Source organism: Oncorhynchus nerka, linkage group LG28 (genome assembly GCF_034236695.1).
Source record: "Oncorhynchus nerka isolate Pitt River linkage group LG28, Oner_Uvic_2.0, whole genome shotgun sequence".
Classification (NCBI taxonomy): Eukaryota; Metazoa; Chordata; class Actinopteri; order Salmoniformes; family Salmonidae; genus Oncorhynchus; species Oncorhynchus nerka.
This window is the reverse complement of record NC_088423.1, coordinates 29,846,140-29,866,700: the sequence shown is the minus strand read 5'-3', so window position 1 is coordinate 29,866,700 and position 20,561 is coordinate 29,846,140. Positions and strand designations below refer to the sequence as shown.

Genomic DNA, 20,561 nt, shown 5'->3' with positions numbered 1-20,561 from the left:
ATGTGAGATAATATCTAAATGCTTTTTATAGTGCCGATCAAGTTTATAAATTGCTTGGCTGGGCTGACAGTGGTTTGACAGTCAGATGGAACAGAGTAAATAGGTATTTTAAGGTGGTAACTTGTGGAATAGACACCGGCTGGAATGCAGATTTAACCAATCAGCATTCAGGATTAGAACCACCCATTGTATAAAGTTTGTTAAGTTGCTTACAGAAATGAAATAACAAAATGTAGGCCGATCTTTGCTAAATATGTTAACGTGAACCCATTTCCAGTCCACATTGTTCTAAGTGATTGCATGGCTTCAATAGCATTCACACTGATATATGGGTTTAGGAATACTGTAAGTTGCATTATGGCCGAGTATGGACATGCCAAACATTGTCAATAAGCAAGATTAAATTCACTATGGATCAGGCCTAAAAAGAGAACGGATAATTGCAATCAAATTCTAAACAAAACATCAACTTGTTTTAAATTGGCTATGTCACACTTACAGGCCGCATAATTTTTCCACATGGGTATACAGTGAGGGGGAAAAATATTTAATCCCCTGCTGATTTTGTACGTTTGCCCACTGACAAAGAAATGATCAGTCTATAATTTTAATGGTAGGTTTATTTGAACAGTGAGAGACAGAATAAAAACTAAAAACAAGAAAAACGCATGTCAAAAATGTTATAAATTGATTTGCATTTTAATGAGGGAAATAAGTATTTGACCCCCTCTCAATCAGAAAGATTTCTGGCTCCGAAGTGTCTTTTATACAGGTAATGAGCTGAGATTAGGAGCACACTCTTAAAGGGAGTGCTCCTAATCTCAGTTTGTTATCTGTATAAAAGACACCTGTCCACAGAAGCAATCAATCAATCAGATTCCAAACTCTCCACCATGGCCAAGACCAAAGAGCTCTGCAAGTGTAACGGCTTTCTAATGGTGAAGGAGAGTCGGACCAAACTGCAGCGTGTCTATTGTGATTCATCTTTAATAAACACACGTAACACACAACAAAACACTAACACTACAAAAACGAAAACCGAAAACAGCCTATACAAGTGTCTACTAACCTCTAACCAGGACATCAAGACACACAGGACAATCACCCACAATACAACCAAAGAATATGGCTGCCTAAATATGGTTCCCAATCAGAGACAACGGTAAACACCTGCCTCTGATTGAGAACCACTTCAGACAGCCATAGACTCTCCTAGAACACCCCACTAACCTACAATCCCACTATACACACATTCCAAAAACCCAAGACAAAACACACCACAATACAAAAACTCTATGCCACACCCTGGCCTGACCCAATACATGAAGAAAACACAAAATACTTAGACCAGGGCGTGACAGCAAGGATGTCAGGGACAAGATTGTAGACCTACACAAGGCTGGAATGGGCTACAAGACCATCGCCAAGCAGCTTGGTGAGAAGGTGACAACAGTTGGTGCGATTATTCGCAAATGGAAGAAACACAGAAGAACTGTCAATCTCCCTCGGCCTGGGGCTCCATGCAAGATCTCAGTGAGGAATCAGCCCAGAACTACATGGGAGGATCTTGTCAATGATCTCAAGGCAGCTGGGACCATAGTCACCAAGAAAACAATTGGTACACCGTGAAGGACTGACATCCTGCAGCGCCCGCAAGGTCCCCCTGCTCAAGAAAGCACATATACATGCCCATCTGAAGTTTGCCAATGAACATCTGAATGATTCAGAGGACAACTGGGTGAAAGTGTTGTGGTCAGATAAGACCAAAATGGAGCTCTTTGGCATCAACTCAACTCGCCGTGTTTGGAGGAGGAGGAATGCTGCCTATGACCCCAAGAACACCATCCCCGCCGTCAAACATGGAGGTGGAAACATTATGCTTTGGGGGTGTTTTTCTGCTAAGGGGACATGACAACTTCACCGCATCAAAGGGATGATGGACGGGGCCATGTACCGTCAAATCTTGGGTGAGAACCTCCTTCCCTCAGCCCAGGGCATTGAAAATGGGTCGTGGATGGGTATTCCAGCATGACAATGACCCAAAACACACGGCCAAGGCAACAAAGGAGTGGATCAAGAAGAAGCACATTAAGGTCCTGGAGTGGCCTAGCCAGTCTCCAGACCTTAATCCCATAGAAAATCTGTGGAGGGAGCTGAAGGTTTGAGTTGCCAAACGTCAGCCTCGAAACATTGATGACTTGGAGAAGCTGCAAAGAAGGTTTGAGAGTTGCCAACTACAAGAAACGTCTGACCTCTGTGATTGCCAATAAGGGTTTTGCCTTAAGTCATGTTTTGCAAGGGGTCAAATACTTATTTCCCTCATTAAAATGCAAATCCATTTATAACATTTTTGACATGCGTTTTTCTGGATTTTTTTTCTGTCTCTCACTGTTCAAATAAACCTACCATTAAAATTATAGACTGATCATTGCTTTGTCAGTGGGCAAACATACAAAATCAGCAGGGGATCAAATACTTATTTCCCTCACTGTATAATATTAAAACACCGTAGACTATGGAGAGTTTTACCCCCATCCAAACGTTTCCAGCAGCTGGACAAATATCCAAAATAAATAGAAAGGGAGAATGTCCGCTCACTGTTATACTTCTCCCAAAAAGTCCTAAGTTTTATGAACATAATTGGAACCATTTTACAGATCAGTTTGCATTCACACATCTCCAGAAGTTTCCTTGCAAGCGCGCCACGGCAGTTACTTAATACCAGGAAGGTGAATCATTCTAAGAAGTTTGGTTGTATTACAAATTAATTAATGAAAAGCAATCTGTTTTTAAAAAAACAACAACTATAAATACATGTAGAATGTAATAATATCATACAATCGTCAGGATAAAAAAAGACATGCATTGCTGAACAGCCCTTCGTTATAGTAGGCATAAGGAAGGGCTTGAGTTATGAATATATGAAACGGAAAACAAGCCATTTTTACAGGTTATAGATAACTTCTGAATACGAGGTTCACCGTATTCCAGTGTTGCCAACCAATTTTCAGGGTAAGTTGCTAGAGGCAGGTTGATTTGTTGCTAAATTACATTGTGATGTCATTGCGTGTTAACGTAAAACTGTGTCATTACGTAGAATACACAATAACGTTACTCAAATTGACTGAACATCTCGGAAACAAATATGATTTGACAATTGTTCAGGTACAGACTCCCACTCTTTTCTGTACTTCTGGCTGTACAATTTTGATTGAGACATGTTGATTGATGTTGTAAGTTCTGTTCAAGATCAAACGTTCGTGACCAACTACATTCATTGGGGTTGGCTCGTTGAACCCGTACTACTGCTGCAGTCAGCCAACAATGATTTGCAATTTGCTGAAATTGCTGACAGATATGTTTTTTAACTCACTGAATAATGTTCACTCTATCAGTAATATAGAATCTAAACAGTGTGATGAACCCATAAAAGTTGAAGAGATTATAGAGTCTATCAAACATCTAAAGAACAATAAATCACCAGGTGTTGATGGAATTACATCAGAATTTTACAAATTGTGGTCGCAGTGCTAGCTGTGCCACCAGAGACTCTGGGTTCGAGCCCAGGCTCTGTTGTAGCTGGCCGCGACCGGGAGGTCCATGGGGCGACACACAACTGACCTAGCGTCGTCCGGGTTGGGGAGGGCTTGGCCGGTAGGGATATCCTTGTCTCATCACGCCCTAGCGACTCCTGTGGTGGGCCAGGCGCAGTGCACGCTGACCAGGTCGCTAGGTGTACAGTGTTTCCTCCAACACATTGGTGCGGATGGCTTCCGGGTTGGATGCACGCTGTGTTAAGAAGCAGTGCGGCTTGGTTGGGTTTAGTTTCGGGGGATGCATGGCTCTTGACCTTCGTCTCTCCCGAGCCCGTACGGGAGTTGTAGCGACAAGACAGTAACTACCAATAATTGGAGAAAAAAAGGGGGTAAAAAAAACAATGTTCTCCCTCCTACAATGAGTCCGGGGTTAATAACACTGCCTAAAAAATAAGTGCTGCTCATCGATAACTGGCGTCCAATTTGTCTTCTTATGACTATAAGAATGAAAGAAGTCCTGGATGCAATCATTGATGAAACACAGTCTGGCTTCATGAGGAACAGACATATTTCTAACAATATCAGACTTGTATTAGACATACTTGACTACTCAGACCTAATAACTGAGGATAGCTTCATATTATTTGTAGATTTTTATAAAGCATTTGACACAGTTCCTCTTCCACTCCCTTGAGAGACTTGGCTTTGGGGATTTTTCTGTAACGCTATTAAGACTCTCTATGCAAATGGTCACAGCTCTATCAAATTGAAATATGGCACCTCACCTAGATTTGAGTTAAAGAGAGGAATTTAGGCAAGGTTGTCCTATCTCCTCGTACCTGTTTTTATTCATCACCCAACTTCTTGCAAATTCTTTAAATGATAGTCATGTACAAGGTATTTCCATAGCTGGTAAAGCAATTATTATAAGCCAACTGGCTGACGATACTACACTTTTTCTGAAAGACGCTAACCAAATCCCATATCGATCAATGTGATACAATCCTTTTCCAAAGCGTCTGGTCTATATCTTAACATTAATACATGTGAACTCATGGCTGTCAAAGTTTGTGTGACACCTTCATATTATGGTATTCCAGTAAAAGAAGAACTTACATATTTAGGCATAACCATTACAAAGGATCAGAAGTCTAGAGGCTTACTAAATTTTAACCCTCTTATTAAAAACCCCCAGAAGAAGCTAAATCAATGGCTACAGAGGGACTTATCTTTAAAAGGTAGAGTCCTAATAACCAAGGCTGAAGGTATCTCTAGACTAACATATGGCACTCTATCTTTATATCTTGACAGTAAAATAAGCAAGGAGATAGACCAGATGCTTTTCAACTTTCTGTGGAGAAACCGTACCCATTACATTAGGAAAACTGTTGTAATGAACACTTATGAGAATGGTGGGCTGAATTTTCTGGACTTTACTACCTTAAATAATACTTTTAAGATCAATTGGATAAAACAATTCCGAAGAAGAACCACTTCTATCTGGAATTTTATTCCTCATCATGTCTTCTCTACTTTTGGTGGCCTTAACTTCATGTTGTTTTGCAATTATAATATTGACAAAGTTCCAGTGAAACTTTCTGCTTTTCATCAGCAGGTTTTCTTGTCATGGTCCTTAATTTATAAACACAATTTTTCTCCACACAGATATTATATATGAAATAATCGGGATATATTGTATAAACATACTTTGTTTTTAGAATATTGGTTCAGAAATAATATCCTACCGGTGAGCCAACTGGTAAATGCAGAGGGTCTTTTACTCAGTTATAAGGAATTCTTATCACTTTACAAGGTCCCTGTAACACCTAAAGATTTTGCAATTGTTTTAGATGCCATACCCTCAGGTGTTTCTCTTTTATTCAGGAACGTGTCAAGACCTGACCCTCAGAGCCTACCTTCTATTGACCCTGTTGACTCATCAGTAGGGAAGATTTGTTTCTCTTTTGGTCCATTCAACAACAGAGCGATACGAACCTTGTTTCAGCAGGATATTGTATCTATACCTTATGTCATGCCTTATTGGAATGGATTTGTTGATCATATCTGCTGGAAAGAAGTTTGGATGCTGCCACACACATACCTACTTGTTAACAAAATTAAGGAAGTTTCCTTTAAAATTATTCATAAATATTATCCTGCCAAACACTTTATGAAGAAGTTTAAGGAAAACATCAACTCAAATTGCTCCTTTTGTAATGACCACCCAGAAACAGTGTTGCATCTTTTTTAGCATTCTATTCATGTAAGAAAACTGTGGCAAGACATCAGTAGATTTATAATTGAACACATTTATGAAGATCTTACACTATTGTGGAGGGATGTACTGCTTGGATTCTTTACCTACGATTGGAATAAGCTGAAAAAGTGTTACGTAATTTATTTTACTAGGCAAGTCAGTTAAGAACAAATTCTTATTTTCAATGACAATGACAGATTTGTACCTTGTCAGCTCAGGGATTCAAACTTGCAACCTTTCGGTTACTAGTCCAATGCTCTAACCACTAGGCTACCCTGCCGCCCCCCAATTTCATTATTCTTTTGGCCAAATTTGATATTCACAAATGTAAATTTACAAACAAAAAAACATGTTTTCTTACCCCACAAAAAGAAATTGAACTACATTTTAAGACAATTAAATACTCTACTTTACAAAAAGCTGTTAGAATTATAAGTGTTTGTATGTCCCTTAAGGTCCTTGTGTAAGGTGATATTGTACCCCCAACCTCAATTGTCCATCATATATCATTTATAAATACTTGTGTTCCCTCATGTACGCTCTGTATTGATTTGTTGTTTATACAACAAAAAAATTAAAGGCACATGTTTTGTGACTGAGTGTGCATTTTAACATTTGAGTCACTTTTCAAAAGTTGCTAAAAGTTCAAAATAAATGTTTTAAAGTAGCTAAATTTGTTGTTAGGTTCTGTTTGAAAAAATGTTGCCAGGGTAGTCTAAAAAGTTGCTAAATCTAGCAACAAAATTGCTAAATTGGCATCACTGCAGTATTCACCGAGGTGTTCATCTCTCGTTTCATGATGGGCATGAACATGCAGCCTACATCGTGGAGGGGGGTAGGCTATGCTTGGTTTTTAATCAAATAAAACGAAATGGGCAAGAAATACGTTTTTTATGTCTCTAAATAGGAAGTATACTGGCACCAAAAGCACATTACTCTACTCTTGTTCCATGCACATATGAGCAGTGTTTATCACAGCTGGATAGGCTGCGTTTCCGCAGTCAAAATTCAAGCCATTACCAACTGCGTTACCTCTAAAACCAGTTTTTGGTTGGTCTTAAATATCCCTATCAGCGCTGCCGGAAATTAGCACTTTGGGTCAAGTTTTTAAGGACATGACTAAAATACACCCGCTCATCTGAGCGCAAGTGAGCTGTTATAAAACATGTAAATTGCCGAACCTGATTTTAGCACTAGAAAATGCTACTACGCCAGTTTTTACTTGACAGAATTCCAAAACGAACGTGCGTTTGACTGTAGCGCCGCCTTAAACCAGCCAAAAATGGAGCCATGCGTCTTCAAACAACTATCTCTGATTACAAGATTCAAGATTGACCCATGTTAGAACTTTAAACAGATCTTTTTAACAAACAACTTGTTGGGTTTAACGTTTCCTTTCGAGATTAAAAATATTTTGAAGGAATGGGTGGGGTAGTTGCTGATCGCTAGATGTTACATTTATAATGATTTATAATCTGTTGAATTTTGCCTTTTGTAAAACGTTGTAAACCCAAACGTTCTTTTATGTATCATGTCACTGTTTAATCTGAAAACAGAGTTTATGTGTTAACTTGAATAGAAAAATAGTATATTTTGAATAATTATGTCAAGTAGGAGATTACATTTATTTAATCAGCTGGACTTGATCACTGGTATGTTGAGTTTGTGTGTTTTGCACTGGTTTGTCCTTATGTTTGCTGTCTGGTAATTTGCAGAAAATCAAACATGTGAGTTTATGTAGGGTTAATTTATACATTTTTGAGGCTGATTTATTTGTTTCTGTCAGGTGAATAACCTCTAGCTATTGTTGTTTTGCCAGTACCTCCCCCTCAGACCAGGATGTTTGCTGGAGAGACCTCACTCTGTCCTGGCTGTGAAAAAGTTGTCTATTTTGGTAAGTTTTGGTCAGACTGTTCATGATTGATTTATGATATAAACATTGACCACTCAACTATGCATTTTGTGCTTTCTTATTTTTATTTTTCTATGTTGGACTGATAGTTCAAGTGGTCACTTAGCAGACTCTTATATTTTCAAAGTGAACTACAGTGAGTGCATACATTTTTGGTATGTGATCACTGTGGGAATTGAACCCAAGGCCTCAGTGTGGCAATCACCACATTTTTACCAACTGACCCACACAGTACCTTGTGCACTTTTTCTTAATTATCCTGACATGCCAGTTGAATGAGGTAATCATAGTGAGGTGTTTGTCTGTCTCTGCAGCAGAGAAGGTGATGTCCCTGGGTAGGAACTGGCACCGACCCTGCCTGCGCTGTGAGAGGTGTAAGAAGACACTGACCTCTGGTGGACATGCTGAGGTATTACATCCACATTATTACTGTCTACTACAGTTACTGATGACCTGAAGCGAGGGCTGCTTTTAAGATCAACATCAGTGTTTCTGTGTTGAAATTCACAAGTAAGGTTGATTTGATTGATTTTATTATTAAAGTGTCTTGCATTTTCAGGATGCCTAGCCCACATGGACTTATAAGACAATCTGAAGATGCATTGATGTTTGTCAATTAAATCATACATAGAAGTGATTTAGCTCGTCTGGTAGGCTTGTGTCACTGGGCAGCTTGCGGCTGTGCTTCCCTTTGTAGTTTGTAATAGTTTGCAAGCCCTGCCACATCTGACGAGCGTCGGAGCCAAGGTACAGTAGTATGATTCAAGCTTAGCCCTGTATTGACGCTTTGCCTGTTTGATGGTTCGTCGCAGGGCATAGCAGGATTTCTTGTAAGCTTCCAGATTAGAGTCCCGGACCTTGAAAGCGGCAGCTCTATCCTTTAGCTTAGTGCGAATGTTGCTTGTAATCCATGACTTCTGGTTGGGGTATGTACGTACAGTCACTGTGGGGACGACGTCCTCGATGCACTTATTGATAAAGCCAGTGACTGATATGGTGTACTCCTCAATGCCATCGGAAGAATCCCGGAACATATTCCAGTCTGTGCTAACAAAACAGTCCTGTAGTTTAGCATCTGCTTCATCTGACTACTTTTTTTATAGACCGAGTCACTGGTGCTTCCTGCTTTAATTTGAGCTTTTAAGCAGGAATCAGGAGGATAGAGTTGTGGTTGGATTTACCAAATGGAGGGCGAGGGAGAGCTTTGTACGCGTGTGTGTGGAGTACAGGTGATCTACAATTGTTTTACCTCTGGTTGCACACATGTTGATAGGAATTTGGTAGAACTGATTTAAGTTTTCCTGCATTAACGTCTCTGGCCACTAGGAGCACCGCCTCTGGGTGAGTGGTTTCCTGTTTGCTTATTTCCTTATACAGCTGACCGAGTGCGGTCATAGTGCCAGCATCTGTCTGTGGTGGTAAATAAACAGCCACGAAAAGTATAACTGATATCCAGAAGAACTTTTTTGCCGTAAGATACCATTGCAGAAACATTATGTACAAAATAAGTTTAAAAAATGTAAATGGAAAAAAACATGTTTCCCTTGTTACAGCATGAAGGGATACCTTATTGCCACGTCCCTTGCTACGGCATCCTGTATGGACCAAAAGGAGTGAACATCGGCAAGGTGGGCTGTTACATCTATGAGAAGGAAGACATGGAGCAAACTGAAATACCCAGCCAGTCCTAACCACACACTAAAAGTGAGATGAATGGGGTTTCTGTTTGATTAGGGTAATTTCAGTGACTGAATTGAGTGACTGAAGTGATTCACTGACTGAATTGACAGGTATTGCAATGGAACCGACCACATGCTTGCTGATAAACATGAGGTATTTTTGTGTGTATTTTTACATATTGTTTGTATAACGTAATAATGTTTCCGAATATTTAAATCACTTTTGCAACCTGCTAAGCACACAGATTTATAAAATACGTATTTAACAACAGGTTCATATCCAATATTAAAGATTGATTGCATACATTTGCCAATGGTTATGGTGAGGAAGAATGCATAAAGAGTTATGATACGTTATCAAAGATAATATTTTGTTCCTCATTCATATGAAACAGAAAGGTGTCTTTACTAAATAAGATAATGCAGTATTGCAATTGAGTGGAAAATTAGAATTTGTATAGGAGGAATAAAATGAATTATGCTTCTCTTGTGTCTTGTTTTATTAAATCAGTGCTAGGTTTGAATGTTGTTTTTGATGTGGAACAAACACAATAAGATTACTTGAAAAGGTGTTTGGAAATTGTTGTTGGTGCACATTTGGGCATATAAAAAATATTTACAGAAAGAATATCTTAGTGTCAATTTTCCCCCTCATCGTTGGCCTTTGATTTTAGAGGGATTTCTGTTGTTTCCACAACTTGGGATCCAGCCAAACTTTTCCTAGAATTGTACATAAAAAGAATAAACACAGTCATTGATAAAACACTGATATTCATAATCATCAATAACCATATTTGCAAAGAATTTACAGATTGTACCCTGGCAAAATGCTTGCTTGAGAAATTGTGGTTTGCTAGGTTTAGGCTAGTATTTTAGAATTGTAGCAACTAGGCACTGGCGGAGCGATTTCTGCATATTTAGCCTTTAATATATGCATTGTGATCTGTCTAGTGCGCTGCTCTTTAACGCACCTTGGATTGAATCTCAACCTAAGTGTCTATATCTCAGAGGCTATATCATACCCTGTCTGCCCGTCCTCAATGTCCTGAATGGTCTCTGGTAGACAGCGGTCACGTGTCTCAGGCAGCATCCTGGCCACCAGGCAAGCCAGCAGGGCTATGGAGCAGAGGAGGACCTGCGGAAGGTCCCTCCACACCTCGTCAAGCAGCAGAATGAGAGGGGCCAGAGAAACCCCCAGGCGACCCATGGACGAGTTGTAGCCCATGCCATTCTGCCTGAAAGACAGAGAGAGAAATATACAGAACACACATTTTGACCTGTCTGTCTTTAGTTACACTTTAAATCGGAGACACAGGTGTGATTTACCTGACCACAGTAGGGAACAGCTCAGAACTGTATAACACGACAGTTGTGAAGGATGCTGCCGAGCAACCCTTCCCCAGCATCGCCACCACCGTCCTTAAAACAAACATGTCTGAAGTGGAGGAGAGGAACGACATGACCTTTCCTTTAAGTCAACGTTTCCCACCATATTTAAATATTTAGGATGAGTTCATGAATAACTGAAAAAGACTGGAACACACCCCAGCAGAACTCAATGATAACTTGTGTAGACTTGTGATAACTCCTTTAGAGATGTGATAACTTGTGTAGAGTTGTGATAACTCCTTTAGAGATGTGATAACTTGTGTAGAGTTGTGATAACTCGTGTAGAGATGTGATACTGCCAGGGTCTGTTCTAACCCAGCTCTAACACACCTGATTCATCTAAGCACGGTCTTCAATTTAGAAAACTATAGTTGAATCAGGTAGTATGTCAGTGCTGCACTAGAGGAAGGGCAGTATTAGTTGACAGCATCAATACATTATAAGATGTCTCCTGGACTTGAATTGACCGCCTCCCTGATCCCCCACAAAAAAAGCACTCACCTCTGGGTAGGAAAATATTAATAGCGAGACAGATTCCAGCTCCTAGCAGAGATCCTACTTCTGTGTTTCTCCTGCCCACCTTATCCAGAAGGTAGTACACTGATAGTGTGACTGGGAGTTCTATGGCACCATACACAAACTGGGTTAGATATATGTTGAGCCCAAATCCAGTGATGTTGAAGCTAATGCCATAATATGTTGAAGCCACACCATACCTTGGGGATGAGAAATCAGGTTGGCATTGTTGGTGTTGTTAAACAGTGTAGAGCTATGTCATGTGTTTTGACACAGTTTGAGGTGAGCTAAAAGTCTAATTTAAAGTTGAATTTACATTTCAGGATATTCTCTTATGTGGATATTAGATCAAAACGGTCAAATGAAATCTTACCCAACTTGATAGCATCAATACATTCCTACATTATTGTGTGTGGCCAGACATGATGAACATGCGTTTACTAAAGCAACTTGTGTCAGATATCATGAGTCCGGGGATATTCACCACACTATGCCTGTGAGTAGAGCCAGTCTCCTCATCTTTGGGGTTCTGACCAAGTCCAGGTAGGAGTAGGTTCTGTCTTTTCTCTCTGTCACAATGATACTGGACAGCGTCTGGTGGCGAGAAGAACAGAGGCGGATCAGTTGCTGAATCTCAAATCAACCCCTAGACTTGATCTCCTCGACGCACCTGTAGATATGAAAAGATTGGATATACATAAGCAATATGGAAAAAATCCCACCCAGGCTTTAAGAGGGAAAGGTCCTAGATCTATTTGTGCTGTCTTGCCAACTCTGACCATAGGAGTTATCAAGACAGTCCCTGTGCACAAGAAGGCCAAAGTAACCTGTCTAAATAACTATCGCTCCATAGCACTCACATCTGCAGCCATGAAATGCTTTGAAAGGAAAGTTATGGCTCACATCAACACCATCATCCCAGACACCCTAGACCCACTCCAATTCACATAACACCCAAACAGATCCACATATGACACAATCTCTATTGCGCTCCACACTGCCCTTTCCCACCTGGACAAAAGGAACACCAACGTTAGAATTCTGCTCAGCGTTCAACACCATAGTGCCCTCCAAGCTCATTACTAAGCTAAGGACCCTGGGACTAAACACCACCCTCTGCAACTGGATCCTCAACTTCCTGACGGGCTGCCCCCTGGTGGTGAGGGTAAAGCAACAACACATCCGCCACGCTGTCCCTCAACACAGGGCCCACTGACACTCTTGCACTGGCTCAATGCACAATCACTGGACTCTACCCACTCATACTACACTGACACTCCAACACTAACATATACCCATATACACACACACACATACTACATATGCTCACACACACAAAACACAAACACATCCATATTGACTCCACACACGTACACCTTCACACTCTTTTATACTCTTCACATGCTGCTGCTACTCTGTTTATTATCTATCCTGATTGCCTAGTCACTTTTACCACTACCTACATGCAAATGTTACCTCAATTACCTCAACTACCTCATACCCCAAGCACATTAACTCGGTATCCTTGTATATACTGTAGCCTTGCTATTATTTTATTGTGTTACTATTTTGTGTTAATATTTCCTTTTTATTTGGTCATTTCCGTTAAGTAAGTATTTCACTGTATAATCTACACCTGGTGTACTCAGCGCATGTGGCAAATACAATTTGATTAGATTTGTGCACAAACAGATCTGGAACCAGGCTAGAAGGAAGAGTGAAGGAATTTAAATAACCATATTGCTTAAACTTATCCTATCCTGGCAATTGCTTACCTCTGGTGTAATTTTGGATGCAAACTCCTGCTTCTGGTTAATCTGGGCACATTGTTGCAAATAAAAGTTTGCTTTCTCAAACTTCCCATTGGCTATGAGCCACCTGGCTGACTCAGGAATCCACCTATTGGAGGAGGTAAAGATGTTATTCACAATAACACAGCAACTGTTAACTGTTAACTGTCCATTCATTTGTTTGTTAGTCCCTCCCTCCCTCTGACCTCCATGTGAGTATGGCCAGGACGAGAGGTGAGGTGACCACTATGGTCAGCTGTCTCCAGTCGTTCACACAATAGGCTATGGCTGGAATCATGGAGTTACCAAACGTCCAGGACAGGCTGTCAATCACTCCCACTAATTTTCTGTGCTCAATGTCCACCCACTCCACACCTGAGGATGGCACAACGCAACACCAGATGAGTCAAGGATAGTCTCTGAGACACCACGTGGGTTGTCTGTATTCATCTAGTGGTGGGTGGGCTTCGTGTGTGTGTGTGTGTGTGTGTGTGTGTGTGTGTGTGTGTGTGTGTGTGTGTGTGTGTGTGTGTGTGTGTGTGTGTGTGTGTGTGTGTGTGTGTGTGTGTGTGTGTGTGTGTGTATAATCACTGAGTACTGATGAGATGATGACGATGCCAGTGATGCCGAACCCAGTGAAGAACCTGAGCACAGCAAACATTATGAAGGAGGTAGAGAAAGCACTGGCAACACCAAACAGCATGCCAGAGATATAGGACACCAGGAGCATGGTCTTCCTACCAAACCTAGAGAAAAAAGACAACATGTGAAGATAAAGTGAACAGAAAAATATCTAATTACATTAAGTAACTTTCTCCAAGCTAGAATGGCCCATAGGGCATGGGCCTATTTCCTGTCTCTGTAGTGTGAGGCAACTCCCCTCTTTCAATTAGAAATATAATAAGATAAGCTTATGTAAAGAGAATACAAATACAAATGTCCCCTTAATTTGATCGATTTAAAAAATATTAAAGACTAAATGTAGCTGTTTTTATATCAATGTCAAATTGTCAGTCTCTCTTGTATCAAAGTAGAGGAAAGATAAATGTTAATGTGAGAAATATTAATGTGTTGAAATAGCTCTGACAGACAAACTTACCCCACCAGACATGCCACCAGGGGTCTCTACACAGCCCCAAATCCAGAATGAATTCAAGGAACTCCCTTCCATTTCAAATTACTCAAGCAAACAGCAAAATGTACTTTAATAAATAAATAAAAACAGCACAATGCCTCAGCCCTTTCTTTTCTTTTTTTAGGAGGTAGATCAGCTTTAATATTGCAGATAGATTGTAGCTTCCCTCAATGTAATTGTCTTCATAATTTCCAATCCCCCCTATTTTACCCTAATAACTCATAGGCATATGTGTACTGATGTATGTATGCGTGTAACTGCTAGATGTTACTGAATGTGTACTGATGTATGTATGCGTGTAACTGCTAGATGTTACTGAATGTAAATGTACTATATGAAAATGAAAATGTAATATATGAATGTATTAGGATGTTGGCATAGAGTAATGGGTCTCTCTGTTTCTCTCAGTGTTGTGTTAGTAGGACCTTTCTAGGTCCTATTGTTATTATTTTAAATGTGTGTAGTTCAGTCCTTGAGCTGTTCCTGTCTATTGATGTTCTGTAATATGTCATGTTTTATGTTTCATGTGGACCCCAGGAAGTGTAGCTGCTGGTTCAGCAATAGCTAATGTCACCAAGCCCACTGGCTACAGGTTATCTACAAGTCTCTGCTATGTGAAGCCCCGCCTTATCTCAGCTCACTGGTCACCATAGCAGCACCCACTCGTAGCACGCGCTCCAGCAGGTATATCTCACTGGTCACCCCCAAAGCCAATTCCTCCTTTGGTCGCCTTTCCTTCCAGTTCTCTGCTGCCAATGACTGGAACGAACTGCAAAAATCACTGAAACTGGAGACTCATATCTCCCTTACTAGCTTTAAGCACCAGCTGTCAGAGCAGCTCACAGATCACTGCACCTGTACATAGATGGGCTGTTTACAGATGGGCTATCTACCTCATCCCCATACTGTATTTGCTCCTTTGCACCCCAGTATCTCTACTTGCACATTAATCTTCTGCACATCTACCATTCCAGTGTTTAATTGCTATATTGTAATTACTTCGCCACCATGGCCTATTTATTTCCTTAACTTACCTCATTTGCACTCACTGTATATAGACTTATTGTTTTCTTTTGTTCTACTGTATTATTGACTGTATGTTTTGTTTATTCCATGTGTAACTCTGTGTTGTTGTATGTGTTGAATTTCTATGCTTTATCTTGGCCAGGTCCCAGTTGCAAATGAGAACTTGATCTTAACTAGCCTACCTGGTTAAATAAAGGTGAAATAAAAAATATATTTAAAAAATGGGGACAAAGTCGAGAGAAGATGTTTGCGGGTGGGGGTGCTGCAATTCTTTTTGCACACGGCTGTATCGGTCTGATAATACAGGAGTAGTAAAGGCTCAATACAATACTTTTGTGGGAGAAAAACATGTCTCCCGAGCTGCAGAGGGCTAAATGCAGAAGACACATTTAACTTGAAGGCATTCAGTTGTACAACTGACTAAGTATCCCCCTTTCCTATATCCGTCCGCTAATACGGGAAAGGCCAGACCGCAGCCGTCTATGCCGGCAGATTGAAGAGGCCGACATTTTCTGAGCTAAACTGACAAAGACACACCTCCAACAACACATAAAACCTCACATAATTCTGCCCAAAAACAATGACAATTTCTCTCAACAGTGGCATGTGGACTTTTTAGGTGAGCGCTGATGCCTGTAATTAAGTAGTGCCCACTTTGTGAAAGGCAGGGACGCATTATATTTTGCTTGTCCATTCCCAGCGTGCCTCTCCAGAGTGCTGTTGGAGAGACGTATCGCTGCCACGCTCCACCAACATTCCGTCAAAATGAACGAAAATAAATCATGTAGCAGATATAGGATATGGTAGAAAGAGTGTGTGGCTTTTTCTGTAGCTGTAGCTGCTTCCATGATCTCGCCATCACGGTTGACAACTCCATTGTGTCCTCCTCCCAGAGCGCTAAGAACCTTGGCGTGATCCTGGACAACACCCTGTCGTTCTCAAATAACATCAAGGCGGTGGCCCGTTCCTGTAGGTTCATGCTCTACAACATCCGCAGAGTATGACCCTGCCTCACACAGGAAGCGGCGCAGGTCCTAATCCAGGCACTTGTCATCTCCCGTCTGGATTACTGCAACTCGTTGTTGGCTGGGCTCCCTGCCTGTGCCATTAAACCCCTACAACTCATCCAGAATGCCGCAGCCCGTCTGGTGTTCAACCTTCCCAAGTTCTCTCACGTCACCCCGCTCCTCCGCTCTCTCCACTGGCTTCCAGTTGAAGCTCGCATCCGCTACAAGACCATGGTGCTTGCCTACGGAGCTGTGAGGGGAACGGCACCTCAGTACCTCCAGGCTCTGATCAGGCCCTACACCCAAACAAGGGCACTGCGTTCATCCACCTCTGGCCTGCTCGCCTCCCTACCACTGAGGAAGTACAGTTCCCGCTCAGCCCAGTCAAAACTGTTCGCTGCTCTGGCCCCCCAATGGTGGAACAAACTCCCTCACGACGCCAGGACAGCGGAGTCAATCACCACCTTCCGGAGACACCTGAAACCCCACCTCTTTAAGGAATACCTAGGATAGGATAAAGTAATCCTTCTCACCCCCCCCTTAAAAGATTTAGATGCACTATTGTAAAGTGGCTGTTCCACTGGATGTCATAAGGTGAATGCACCAATTTGTAAGTCGCTCTGGATAAGAGCGTCTGCTAAATGACTTAAATGTAAATGTAAATGTCTTACAGGCTGGAGATAAAATGTATAAGTAATGGGACAGACACTTTTTACATCATGCAGGTTTCTCTGATAAAATACCCTAACCTATAAGGCACTGAATCATATAAATAAAATGTGCTGACATGTTAACAAACCACATATACTAAAAACAGTAGAGGCCAAAGTAAAATGGACAATATGGAATGGATAATCAGGCTACTCAAAACTGCTGTCCAGAAGTTTCACCCCTTGGGCTAAATTGTCATGATCATTGGTTTCAAGTTTGTATCCATGGCGAAAAATAAAATACTTATGCATTTCCCAATGTGTAAACACATTGCAAATAGGCTCAGGATAACTCCTGATAAAGTTGGGTAGATGATATTCATAGCTTAAACAGCCAAATTGTTTAGTGTGGTGAAAATGTAATATGGATTAGTCACAGGAATCAGGATTAATAAGGCCAATGGAAAAGCTTGTTTTAGAAACAGTGGGACTAAGACATGGATGAGCATTCATAAAATTACATTGCAAGCAGACACTGTAGGATACACCCCAGTAAGCACAGACCGACGCCAATGTCTTTTGGATGTCTTTTTTTGGTCCTGTCTGGACCAGCAATCTTTTTGTTTGTTGCAGTCTAGAATGGTCTTGATTTCCACACCCACAGATGTTAGTTTTTGGTCCAGTCTAGACCAGCCTTGATTTTGCTCAACTATAGACGCCTATGTTTGGTTCGGATTTGGTGTGGTCACAACCGGCCTTGATTTCTGGAAAATACATATCGTCTTTTCACTTTTCATTCAGAACCTAAATTGAACCTAACTTCAACGTCTGGAAAATACGGATTATAGACGTCTTTTCAACATAATTTTGCTTACTCTGAGTATTCTAGTTTTGCAGGGGGCAATATGTTTGTCTCACCTAGGGTGGCAGAATTGCCAGGACCAGCCCTGGATACAGGTGTAATAAAGGCCCAATGCACTACTTTTGTTTAAAAAAAAGGTCCCTGCAGCTAAAGACGGAAGAGTTGTAAAGGCCAAGTATTATTTTTTTTTACAAATAATAAATAAATATTCCTATTTTTCAAGGTGCTGCAGCACCCTCAGAACTCCCATGGCTATGAATGGGGATCCTAAAAAAATATTAAATACTAAATACTACACCTAATACAATTAGGTACCATAAAACAGTTTTCTATTAAAGTTTTTAAAAAATATATAAAATAATGCTTTTTAGAAATATAATTATTTCTCAAGCAATCATTTTGAGGGGAAAACTTTTATAGGTTTGGAATTCTCTTTGTTATTGGTAAATTAACAAATTTGCCACCTGGTGATGTCACCAGGCGAGCCACAACTCCACCCATGCAAAACCTGCTGATTAGAAGGTCCTGTGAAAATTGTATTTTCAACCAGAAACTGCACTATATATAAAAAAGTATGTGGACACCCCTTCAAATTAGTGGATTAGGCTATTTCAGCCATACCTGTTGCTGACAGGTGTCTAAAATCAAGCACACAGCCATGCTGTCGCCACAGACAAACATTGGCAGTAGAATGGAGCTCGTTGACTTTCATCGTGGCACCGTCATAGGATGACACTTTTCCAAAAAATGATTTGTCAAATGTCTGCCCTGCTAGAGCTGCCCCGTTCAACTGTCTAGGAGCACGAGCGGCTCAGCCACAAAGTGGTAGGCTACCTGCCCCAATGCATAGTGTCAACTGTAAAGTTTGGTGGATGAGGAATAATGGTATGGGGCTGTTTTTCATGATTCGAGCTAGGCCCCTTAGTTCCAGTGAAGGGAAATATTAACGCTACAGCATACAATGACATTCTAGACGATTCTGTGCTTCCAACTTTGTGGCAACAGTTTGGGGAAGGCCCTTTTCTGTTTCCTCATGACAATGACCCCGTGCACAAAACAAGGTCCATACAGAAATGGTTTGTCGAGATTGGTGTGGAAGAACTTGACTGGCCTGGACAAAGTTGAGCTCAACCCCATTGAACAGCTTTGGGATTAATTGAAACGCTGATTGCGAGCCAGACCTAATCACCCAACATCAGCGCCCGACCTCACTAATGCTCTTGTGGCTGAAAGGAAGCAAGTCCCAGCAGCAATGTTCCAACATCTAGGAAAGGCTTCCCAGAAGAGTGGAGGCTGTTATAGTAGCAAGGAGTGGACCAACTCTATATTAATGCCCATGATTTTCGAATAAAATGTTAGACAAGCAGGTGCCCAAATACTTTTGGTCATGTAGTATATCTGGGAAAAAACACAACTACCTTTTTTTTAACACTTTTACGGTGTTAGTTTAATCAGCGGCAAGGAACAGGAAAATGCATTTTGACTGCACTGGGCCTTTAACAACTTAACAACTTTTTTGTATCCATTCAGAGACAGTCTACTTCATGTTTTTAGGTCATCTTGGAAATCCAGAACTATCTAATTGCATCAGATGCTCGAATAAGATCTGGGGAAAGACATGTTAGGAAATGTACTAGAATGAGGAGGGGAAGCAGCGCGGCAGCTCCACCCTCCTCTCTTTCTAAGTTACCGGCGGGTCTATTGGCCAAAAGATGCTAACAGTGATGTATTGACGGTTCCTCATTAGTCATTGCATCCGCACATTCTGTTGACAGACACTACCATACCAGTTATGTTACGTGTGTCTGTACACAAGAGATTTGTTTTAAGGTGACTCTAAAATCCACTGTCTATGAATTTATAAATGATTGTTAACTTACCTGTCACTCAGACTACCAAAGGTCATTGCTCCGAACATCACTCCCATGAAGAAGATGGTGGCCGTCGCCTTATTTAGCCCTTTCTGGTCACACACCAAGTCCCACTGATGTAAGAGGTAGAAATAAGAATAAACAGACAACACATTCAAGGTACTGTATAAAAGAGAACAGCCTCTCTATTTCCATTTTGTGAAATAATTTAATTGAGTAGCTAGCACTGCAACAATATTCAATGAGATTTGTAGAGATTTGTACTAACAAATAATACTTCATTTCTATGCAACCATGTGTAGTGGTCGAAGAATGACATTCAATGAGTACAACATGGCCTTTTATTCAATGAGACATTCATTGACTACATTATTACCTATGGTCTAGTGACAAAAAGACAGAAAAGCTTACCTCTGTAGCCAGAGTGGATTTGAAGGTGCTGTTGTCATATACCCATCCATTCTGACAGGGGACTGTAGCTAGGTCACTGTCATTGGAGTTGGACAGGAGGTGGAACTGGGGTTCTGGGAACATCTTGCAGGAGCTTGGAGTCCCATCTTCCTGTACTGGAATAGTGACAGTCAGTCTCTGCTCCTGGGTCAGATTCTCAAAGACACCCTCATCATCCAGAGTGCTGAGGTCACAGCGGTGAGAGGGCACGGCCGCTATAAAGTTACCCAGCATAAAGTGACAAGGCAGGGTGAATCGAGCAACGAAGCTGATAATAATGATCATAATCTGGAACCGTCCAAATCCATTGATATCCGAGAGTAGGTGCTCAAACTTCATCTTCCACTTGGTCCAGACAGACTTCTTGTAATACTGAAAGCACAGCAATCACACTCATTCACATTCGTGCTTTGGAACCAAGAAAATATTTCATAATCTTTTACCAAGTCTAAAGTTTGTCTGTCTGTTGGTCCAACTGTCT

General features: G+C 41.0%; 2 protein-coding genes across 2 annotated transcripts in view; one reads left to right on the top strand and one right to left on the bottom strand.

Moving 5' to 3' along the window:
- LOC115113107 (cysteine-rich protein 2-like) overlaps positions 1–9,869 on the top strand; it is a 32,322-nt gene extending 22,453 nt beyond the window's left edge. Inside the window, exons 5-7 of the mRNA XM_029640354.2 lie at positions 7,613–7,687; positions 8,020–8,114; positions 9,259–9,869. Of these exons, the coding sequence (XP_029496214.1) occupies positions 7,613–7,687; positions 8,020–8,114; positions 9,259–9,396 (308 nt within the window). The 3' untranslated portion in view covers positions 9,397–9,869. The remainder of the gene's footprint in view (positions 1–7,612; positions 7,688–8,019; positions 8,115–9,258) is intronic.
- Positions 9,867–20,561, bottom strand: LOC115113105 (solute carrier family 22 member 7-like). Its single transcript, XM_029640353.2, has 10 exons — positions 20,042–20,561; positions 19,640–19,743; positions 13,671–13,825; positions 13,286–13,454; positions 13,065–13,188; positions 11,774–11,883; positions 11,275–11,489; positions 10,711–10,819; positions 10,407–10,619; positions 9,867–10,104 (listed from the first exon to the last, which is right to left on the bottom strand). The coding sequence occupies exons 1-10, from the start codon at positions 20,417–20,419 to the stop codon at positions 10,023–10,025; spliced, it is 1,659 nt and encodes a 552-aa protein (XP_029496213.1). The 5' UTR covers positions 20,420–20,561; the 3' UTR covers positions 9,867–10,022.